We start from the raw sequence: 10,689 nt of genomic DNA, 5'->3' as shown, positions 1-10,689 counted from the left end.
TAATAACTTGTAAATCGTGTAATTAGATTACATGTAATCATAATTACATGTAATCAAATTACATGTAATCAAATTACATGTAATCATATATTTTGATTACTTGTAATCATAATTACTTGTAATCGTTTTTGTTGTGATTACTTGTAATCGCAATTACTTGGAATCATGATTACAAGTAATTGATTACTGTAATCAAAATTGTAATCATGATTACAGCTGTAATCAAAATTTTTTGAAAGTTGTAATCATGATTACAAGTAATTGATTACTGTAATCGACTATGTAATCATGATTACAGCTGTAATCAAACTTTGTAATCACGATTACAAGTAATTGATTACTGTAATCAAGAAATGTAGTCGATTACATTTTTGGCCAAGGTTTGCCTAGATGCGTACCTAGGTTTGCAAAACCCTTAACCGTATAGTCCACTTCTGGACGACAGTCTAGCTCGCACAAAACTCATAACTGCTCAATACAGATGACAATAAAGATGACAATAGTTCGTATCACATTACTTAAATTTATTTAAAAAAAAAATTGAAACAAAGAGAACAATAAATGAAGCGAATTTTGTTATATACCTAATAATTGAAAAAAAAGAAGCAAAAAGAAAACAAATAAAGAAAATGTAAACGAGGACGAAATTTTTAATGAAGGACGAGTTATGCTAACCATTTAAAAAAAACTATCAAAATCTGTCTAATATTTGCAAATTTAGTTTGCATTTATTTACAGTTTTGCCATACGGGCAAGCCATGTAATATTAGAGTGGCATTCAACGTGTTAATGGTTTAAGTACACACAAAATTTTAAACCAGTAAAATATTTTATTGCTTTTGAGAAAAATATAATTTTTAATTATTTTAATAGGTCCAGATAGTTGGGGACAAAAGTATCCTAAATGCAATGGCAACTCTCAATCACCGATCAACATAGTATCAAGTCAAACTGTGAACAGCGGAACACGTCAAATATTAATGCTCAGTGGTTATGAGAATCCAGTTGGCAAACTTAATATTTCGAATGATGGTCATTTTCGTAAGTATTATTACAATTAACCAGTTAGAGCCGTGGTGGATCAGGGATTAGAACGTTCGCCTGCCTATGAAGTGAACCGGGTCCGAATCCAAGCGATGGTTAGTCGATGCGAATTCCGCACCCGGCTGCACTGACCACAGGCTGATGTAAAATATCTTCATTGTTTGACGGATCATGGGTTAGAGTCCCTTTGCCAACAGGCTAACCGTGGGAGGTTTTCCTCTCCATGTGACGTAAATGCGGGTTAGCTCTATCAAAAAGTCCTCCACGATGACAAATTTCTTCTGATACTTGATCCAGACCTGTGATGGCTTGGAGGATAAAACGTTTGCCTTCCGATGAGATGAACTGGCTTCAAATCCCGGCAATGGTTGGGCGACGTGAATTTCGCATCCGGATTGTACCGACCACAGTGCTATCTATAATCTATAATTTAATATAATAATAAAAAAGTAATAAACATTTATTTATAAATATTAATTTTTATTAAATATTAATTTTGCTTTCGAAATGTAAACAACAGTTTATAAATGATATATAAAGGGTAAACTTACCCCTTTATTGGTTTTTTTGACGCTGGGGTCTGTAGAGATTTCTTAACTAAATAATAAACGATCTGAAAAAACATTAGTATATTTAATAACATAAGTAAATGACAAAAAATATGCCACTAGTTGATCACTGACATGCTGCTTTCTGAGAGTGATAACAACAACTCCTACCGCGCATGCGTTAGGGAAGTTCTGTTCGGTTACTAATGCATTTCCGACAAAAACCATTTTATTTTTTTACTGTCATTTGTAGGGTGTGAAAGATTCTCTTGATATATTTAATTAGAAACTATTCATCACTATATTTACTTTGGTAAAAAAAAAGAGAAAAAAAATCAACAGCTCCCTATGTATGTTATACTTATAAAAAAATTATTAGTTGTAAGCTTTACGTAATACTAATCATAATACTATTTGTCCTGCTTCTAGGGGTGTATACGAACCATTTTTTGATTTTAATTCAACCTCCTTCTAAAATTAAATTCTCCACTTAATTCACTAAGTTTTTTGTAGCTGCCCTAACCCAAGGATTTAGGTTTCAGAGTTAAGTTTCCTACTACTGAATGTATCATTTGAAAATATTTCTCATGTGAATAAAACATTTCATGCCCTGATAAATATTTCTCGAGACCTTTAACCGGCTCTAATTAATTTTGAATACATTTTGAACATCCTGTATTCTTTTATTACATGCATAATGAACAAAATTCATTTCTTCAGAAGTTTATACAATAAATAGAAGTTTATACTATTCTTTATCAATTCGCGTACTTTAAAAGCAATAAATTGCATTCATTTCTGCTTTTTCCCCAACAAAATTAATCTTATTTCTTTTAGTTGATGTAAAAATACTAGATGGAGTCGAAAGATCTGTAACAATCGATGACAAGAAATACTCATTAAGCAACTTCCATTTCCATTGGGGAAGTAGCACAGATATGGGATCGGAGCATGAGCTTAATGGTAACAAATATACAATGGAGGTAAGTTGTAGAGAATTATACAATAATGCTGAAAACATCGTATAAAACACGAGAATATTGTAATTTTCTTGACACAGTAAAATCAGTGTTTATTTTCAATAATGATGCGTTATTATTGCTATGCTAGTTGAAGCTTTAATAGCTCTGCCTAAAATTTTTCACAACTACACTACAGTAAAATGTTTCTAAATATTTTAATCAGCTTTTCTTTTTAAAAACCTTTTGAAGACAATCAAAATATTACGCAGGATAAAACCTCTGACTGACCACCCATACAAAATATGTTTTAATTCCAAGAAAACTTGTGTAATGTGGTTTAAACGCAAAAATATAAATCAACAAGTGCTAAAACCGTATTAAAATGTACTACATGAAGTATGAGTGTAACTAAAACTAACTCTGCAACTTGAACATTTTCTATATATAATTTTTATGCTGAAGTAAAAAGATTAATTAATAAAAGATTGATTGATTGATACTGCAAAATGGAGACATGTACTTTCATGGACAGAACTGTCTGGTGGTAGTCTTTATTGATACTGCTGTTTAGACCAGGATAACCAATAAATCAGTACTGTAGTCTTTTAAAATTAAATATTGAGGATAATTTGCTTCATAAGTTGCCTACTGCTAAGATAATTGATATAAGTGGTTATCATAATTATGCAAACACTTCTATATTAACTCTAAGAAAACAATCTTTCTTTTTACAGCAAATTTTTAGGAAGTTAGGAGTCGCATAATGTATTGGCACGGAATGAGAAGCCTGATGGAAAAAATAAAAAGAGATAACTTAAGTTTGATGATGTATAAAATGACAGACTTATTTTTTCTTTCATTTTAAAACTAACACATCCAATCCATGTTTGTTAAAAGTGCAACTATATATTTTTTAACTTACGCAGCAGCGCACCGAGATTTGAGCTTGTTCTAATGTATGACTCGCTAGTCTCGAAGAGGTTAATAACTTTTTTTTATGCCAGCAATTTGAAAATCTTTCCATAGGATTGTAATATTTATGTCAGAATGCTTTTTTAATAGTAGTGGCATAAAGAAAGGAAAGAAGTGTTTGACTTTAGACGGTCATTTTAGTTTACGCAAATTTTGCGTGGAATAAAATAGGCAACATTTCTAAAAGCTTCACGCACGCTTAAAAGCACTAATCATGATGACGAAAAGATTCACAAGGACTAATCATGGAAACTCTTTGGCTGTGATTTACATTTCTACAACATTAAAAATTGCAATTCCCACGTAAAAAGGGAAAGAAATGGCATTTAAAAAAAGGAAAAATATGATACGTCAAGTCTAACAATAATTTTGAATATTTATAAGACGCTTGCTATACGATCAGCATGTTAGCTGAAACTTGCAATAGCAAACTGATTGGAGCTGAAACAAGAGAGATGAAAATAATTAATATAATATCAATAAAAAAATAATTTTTTTTAAAATTTCCAATGAGCTGCACAATCGGGCTTGCCGATGAGCAGACCTAGTGCGTTCTCCAGAGGTGGTATCCACTCTTTCAGGACCACCACAATGGCTGAGATACCGTTGGTCATGTTAATTTGGACTTCTAGTTTCCGCCACACTAGATGGCAGCACCGAGACTCTATTTGGATGCTAAAGTGCACAAGGAATTTAATTTTGCCGGAACTGCCAAGCCAGAGATGCCAACTGCTCCGGACACGCCAAAATAATGAGAAAAAAAAAACGGTAAATAACTGCAAAGTAAATTTTGCAAATTTTTGACTAGTTTTGCTTGATTTTTAAAAGGTCCCCATGACTTAAGTATAATAAAGGGGTGAATTATATAAGCCTACGAATTATTCAGAAATAGTGGTTGATAAAACTCTACTAAATTGAATTTATTAAATCTGGAATCACAATTGATAAACTACCACTTCAAAATATATATTTGCTGTCTGGAGCAAGTTGGCATCTCTGAGAGCCAATAAGGCATTCCAGGGATCTTTTACATGCCGCATAATCATACGACATGGCCGCTGAGGATTTTCTGCATCCCGAAAGTCCGGTGTCTGGGCCGGGGATCGAACCCGCAGACCTGGGCTCCGAAGGCCCACGAGAAACCAACTGCGCCACCCAGCCAATCGAAAAATATTGAAAATTAAAATTTGAAATCGGACAAATTTTATTGAAAAAAAGAATTTAAATCGTTTGTTTAGATTGCACATAAAACTGTTTTGTGAAATAAACAAATTTATCATTTTCTAAGTTTATTAATGTTTGCTCAATTTACACAGGTTCATTTAGTTCACCGAGACAGTGATGGAAATATAGTCGTAATTGCCGGCTTCCTTTCGGTAGCTATATTATTTCTTTTTTTTTAAATTTATTGTAAGTTTTTTTAAAATTAAAATTACCATTGTGCATATGAACAGCTTCATAATTACCAACTTTCGAGGATTTCTAGAGTTCCTCAGAGCACCATTCTAAACAAGGGTCACGCATGGGTTCCAAGAATTTGTTAAACCTGTAATTAAATTTATATCAAATTACCCATTATTTATTCAATATTTACATTATTTTTTATGAAATTATTTTCTTATAAAATACTCGAAAAAAAAAGAGAAGCCAAATTTAAAAAAATATATTCTTTTTTCTAATTGCACTATATTGAATGAATATTTAAGAAAATATGGAATCATGAAAAATTTAATTAGTGTTTAGATTGAATGCAGCTAACCAAATTCAAGTATGAAGTATATGGGTTTGTTTAATAACCATTCTCGACATTCAGTTTCGGCAATTTTCGTTTCTATTTCAACAAAAATCATATTTCAATTTGTTCATTTTCAGTGTTAGCATACACTAAAATCAAATTAAGGAATAGACCAGTTGCACTTCCAGAACAATAAATTCAATTGTCCGTTATAAAATCCATTTTTAGTACTGGGATTGAATCGTGAAAGAAATCTATTCTTTACATAATTATTAAATAGTTTTATAGTAATTAATAAATTAACAACCATTAAGTATTTTCAGAACAATTTAGAGTTTCATTGCCAATAAAATTCAAAATTTCCAATGAATTTAATTCAATAATTCTCGTGGGTGCCGCTAAAAGAAAGTTGGTCATTTAAAGTTTTCCGAGGTTGGGTACTAATNTTAATTTTGCTACCGTCTGAAAAGAAGATTTCTGAAACTACGGAAATTCCGTAGCAGTTGGAGGGTATGACATAGTCTGCTGATCTCAAAGAACTTATACAGCGATAAATAATACACGATGGTTGAGATAGGGGCCGCTTCGCAGTGCGGGTGCCCAACTCATAAATCAAGTTCAGTTCAGTTCAACTTCAAAGACTAAAAAATGAATATTCAAGGCGTTTCCTCATGCTGACGCATTTTTTACTCACCTACAACAACAACTAAAATTTTGAAGCAAACATAGTTTAGAGCAAGCTGCTTTCATTATTTTCATTTATCTTTATTAACTCAATCAAAGTGCTTGAAGTGAATATAGAGCAACCCCACTGTCTACTAACCACGAAAACTCAATACAAGCGGAACACAACTGCGTAACGAATGGGTTAGACAAAAAATACTCTTAAAGTATCTAACTTTTGTACTTGAGGTCAAAAACTTCAAGTTAAACGTTAAGTCTCACGTGTTTTGACTAAAAATGAAACATTTAAATTTTTTTAAACTTACGATGCATATTAAACTTACGTTGTCATCCTATGAGATTAAACTCTACTATGAAGCTTAAGAAATTTGAATACAAGATCTTTAGTCGAAAAACGTGATGAGATATACTTATTTATATGTCTGGAAGTGACGTCATATATACACTTTTTAATTTTTTCCCCAAAAGAAAATGCTTTAAGATTCTAACAATATATTTAAATTTTTTAAAGAGGATGGAAATTTGGGTTATTTCGTACAGCATTGTGGCGACATTTTATATTCTTAGCAAAAGTTTTTAACTAAAAACTTTATATTTTTTTATAGGAAAGCGGCAATCAATTAAACTCAGCAATAGATAACCTTTTGTATGTAAAGCCTGCGTATGAGTACAAAGGTGAACACTACGAAGGAGAGATTCAACGTCCAGAAACAGATCCACGGAGACAAGGCAAAATTTATTTGGATGATTTAATTAACGAAAGGTGCCGTTACTATAGGTACAGTGGATCCATGGCCTTTCCACCATGCAATGAAGGCGTCACCTGGCTAATCTGCAGACAAGATAATCAAGTAAAAACCAACCAAGTATGTACACATTCAGCGTATGTTCATTAATAAAAGATATAATCTTTGCATCAGCTCACACAGTTATATCCGCAGAAAGGAGTGCTTTCTAATATTGCATCAATTTAGTCAAAGCAAAATACAGTGCACTCCCGATTATCCGGGTTAATCACCGGGACAGGTCGCACGGACAATCGAAAACACGGATAATCCGAAAACTCCTTTTATTTAAGAAAAATTCAATATCAGTAGAAAAAATATAAAAATTACTGACATTTGCATGCATAACATCAAACAAGGAATTTTCTTTATTAAAAAATGTGTAATACGTCTTCGCCATATATCGATGCACATATTTTACAAACCGCAGTAATGTCACTGTAATCTAATCCTCCCAAATAATCTAATAAAGTTTCCACAGAGCAGCAGAATGAGAAATTGTATTTCATTCATTTACTACATCTTCTGCATCAGTTACTATCATCACTATTTGATTTAATAACATAACGATGTCTTCATCAGTCAAATACTGGAAGCCAGGCTCACATGCATCACTTTGAAACCAATCTTCTAAATTTTCTTCATCAAGAATTTTGAAACCTTAGATTTCTTTTGCTTGTTCGAGAATACTGTTGTCATATTTTTCTTGAGCATCTGAAGAGGATTGTTCATCAAGCGGTATGATCTTTCTCCAAGATCGTGATAACGTAGAAGATTTTACCTTTGACCATGCTGCTGATATTCCATATGCTGCAATCCAATAACGAATATTGCTTCCAAAAATTAGGTAATGTTATAACTTCATGAATCAAATTTTTTTAATCTTGAAAATGTTTCTCTTAATATTTTTTGTGTGACTCCGGAATGAGCGCGGATAATCCGCAAACCGGATAATCCGCGCACGGATAAACGAGAGTGTACTGGATATCAATACAGTAGTGTAAGGAGCACTCAAAAAAATTTTTACAAAAAATTTTACAACAAATAAAATTGAAGACATTAAGTAAAAATATCACTTTAAAACAGAAAATAAAATGTAAGGAAAAAACAGAATAAAACATAAAACGAAATCTATAAAGCGAGTAGCGAATTCAAATGAACTTACATGTAAGGTGAATTTTTCAAGAATTATTTAAAATATTTTCGTAACATGATTGCCAGATTACGAGATATGAAAACAGAAACGCAAACTGAGGTAAGGGGCCGTTAATGAATGCAGCTAACCAAATTCAAGTATGAAGTATATGGGTTTGTTTAATAACCATTCTCGACATTCAGTTTCGGCAATTTTCGTTTCTATTTCAACAAAAATTATATTTCAATNATTTTTTTATATTTCGCGTTTATTTATGCATTGAATTTTCACGCTTTAAAATGCAGAATATTAGTGAAGCAATATTTGATAATTTATTTTGCTAATATGTTTCTTATTTAGCTAATGTTTTGATTTTTTCACCATGTACAATCTAAATAGCTAATATACTTTTTTAAAAGCCAATAAGAACATTGGTAGAATTCTTCTACATAAGTACAATACTATGTCTTTGATGATAAAATACTATGTCTTTGATGATAATATATTATGTCTTTGTGCTAGAACATTGTGTTCATTGGCGAGCGAGCGCAGCGAGCCATGGTTCACGGTGTGAACCACATAGGATTGCGTAGCAATTCTCGGGGGTTGGCGAGCGTTAGCGAGCAGGGGGCGGAGCATCCTAGTTTAATATAATTTATTAATTTAAATTATCTAAACAATAACATCCAACTTTATGCACGTATTTTGTATAATACCTCCCCCCCTCACCATCATACAAAACCGTACAAAATAGCAAATCCCCCCCCTTCGGGATGTACGTACTTTTTGAACGGCCCCTAAAAGCGTAAATAGATGGGTTTTGTTTTACAGTGCGTTCATACTGCATTACTGAAGCGCGTTTGATTTGTTAGTTACCCGATGGGCCCGAAAATGGATGTGTGCAAGGACGTATTATACTAGATAATTTAAAGAAGTTGACAATTATCAATTTCAGAAAACTAACTTTTATTTAAGAAAAAAAAAATAGAAAAGAGAAAGAAACATGAACCGAATCCAGAAGACAAGGAAACTCATGGATCAAATATTGGGAGAAATTTGCCTCCCATGATGACTTTAGGATGGAGGATTTTTTGATGGAACTAATTCATATTTGCGCTGCTGGAAAACCACGAAAACCTCCTACGGTTAGTCTGACGGCAAGGACACTCTAATTCATGATCCGGCTACCACTCAGGATATTTTACGTCAGCACAGTGGTCGGTGTGGGCTGGGTGTGGAATTCGTTTCGACCAGCGATCGCTAGGATTCGATTCCGGTTCACCTTAATGGAGGTTAAGTGCTATATCCCCTAAGCTACCACGTCGCCAGAATACATTAAAGGACTACCTCTCGAAAAGACAAAGTAATATATTAAACTCACATTATTATATCCAACTTCAAAGACTACTCAAGCAAAGTTTTTGAATCTACCTGAAAGCTCCCACATAGTCTGCTGATCCCAAAGAACTTATACAGCGATAAATAATACACGATGGTTGAGATAGGGGCCGCTTCGTAGTGCGGGTGCCCAACTCATAAATCAAGTTCAGTTCAGTTCAATTTCAAAGACTAAAAAATGAATATTCAAGACGTTTCCTCATGCTGACGCATTTTTTACTCACCTACAACAACAACTAAAATTTTGAAGCAAACATAGTTAAGAGCAAGCTGCTTTCATTATTTTCATTTATCTTTATTAACTCAATCAAAGTGCTTGAAGTGAATATAGAGCAACCCCACTGTCTACTAACCACGAAAACTCAATACAAGCGGAACACAACTGCGTAACGAATGGGTTAGACAAAAAATACTCTTAAAGTATCTAACTTTTGTACTTGAGGTCAAAAACTTCAAGTTAAACGTTAAGTCTCACGTGTTTTGACTAAAAATGAAACATTTAAATTTTTTTAAACTTACAATGCATATTAAACTTACGTTGTCATCCTATGAGATTAAACTCTACTATGAAGCCTAAGAAATTTGAATACAAGATCTTTAGTCGAAAAACGTGATGAGATATACTTATTTATATGTCTGGAAGTGACGTCATCGGAGGTGAATCGTGACATTTGACGATCAGATTCAGACCAATCAGATTCGACACACACTTGCGACGCAGCTTACAGCTATCCATTTGAATTTGACTTGAATCACATGGTAAGCATGATCACTTCACTTCTTTTCGAATTCCAAGCATCTAATGAAAGTTACGATTTTGCTAACTTATCCTTTTTTTCAAAAAAATAAACAAATAAATAAATAAATAATAAATAAATAGATAAATAAATAGTAAAAGCTTGGCAAAATTAATTTTTTTTTTTATCTGCAGGTGAATGAGCTGTTATCATTGTATTCTGTGAGTAGAGGGACTCCTAATGAAGACCAATGTCATCTCATAAATATTGATAGACCAGTGCAGCCATTAAACGAACGAAAAATTTATACTTAACGTGCTAGAAATTAAGGCAGTTATATTCGAATAAATTAAAAAAAAAAAGAAACTTCTATATATTTTTAAACAGAAAATTTTTTTTCTTTCATGATATATTTTATGTGTTTCATATAATTCATTTCTGTACGGCGAAAAGAATTATGTTACAATATAAGTTAAAATGAAATTTAAAAATAAAATGTGTTTTATCTTTCGTTGCTTTAATTTGAAATTGCATTCTTCAATTTTTCTTTAACCTGTGGTTTTTTATAGTATTTCAATAAATGAATTATTGAAATAAATTCTTTGAATAATACAGTTTTTTTTACTAAAAATATTTATAAGACTTTTATAAACTTTTTATTCGATTTTCCGAACACGTGATAGTTTATT

The 10,689-nt window shown here is 32.3% G+C and overlaps 1 protein-coding gene and 1 long non-coding RNA gene across 2 annotated transcripts in view; one reads left to right on the top strand and one right to left on the bottom strand.

Moving 5' to 3' along the window:
• LOC107448172 (carbonic anhydrase 1-like) overlaps window positions 1-10,521 on the top strand; it is a 21,154-nt gene extending 10,633 nt beyond the window's left edge. Inside the window, exons 3-7 of the mRNA XM_016063289.3 lie at window positions 874-1,041; window positions 2,430-2,575; window positions 4,843-4,902; window positions 6,551-6,811; window positions 10,195-10,521. Of these exons, the coding sequence (XP_015918775.3) occupies window positions 874-1,041; window positions 2,430-2,575; window positions 4,843-4,902; window positions 6,551-6,811; window positions 10,195-10,314 (755 nt within the window). The 3' untranslated portion in view covers window positions 10,315-10,521. The remainder of the gene's footprint in view (window positions 1-873; window positions 1,042-2,429; window positions 2,576-4,842; window positions 4,903-6,550; window positions 6,812-10,194) is intronic.
• Window positions 989-10,016, bottom strand: LOC139426470 (uncharacterized). Its single transcript, XR_011637742.1, has 4 exons — window positions 9,888-10,016; window positions 4,963-5,072; window positions 1,596-1,657; window positions 989-1,467 (listed from the first exon to the last, which is right to left on the bottom strand). It is a non-coding gene; the product is annotated as an uncharacterized lncRNA (long non-coding RNA).
• Window positions 10,522-10,689: the final 168 nt, after the last annotated feature.

The sequence above is a fragment of the Parasteatoda tepidariorum genome, chromosome 9 (genome assembly GCF_043381705.1).
Source record: "Parasteatoda tepidariorum isolate YZ-2023 chromosome 9, CAS_Ptep_4.0, whole genome shotgun sequence".
NCBI lineage: Eukaryota > Metazoa > Arthropoda > Arachnida > Araneae > Theridiidae > Parasteatoda > Parasteatoda tepidariorum.
This window is presented reverse-complemented; position numbering and strand designations above follow the sequence as displayed.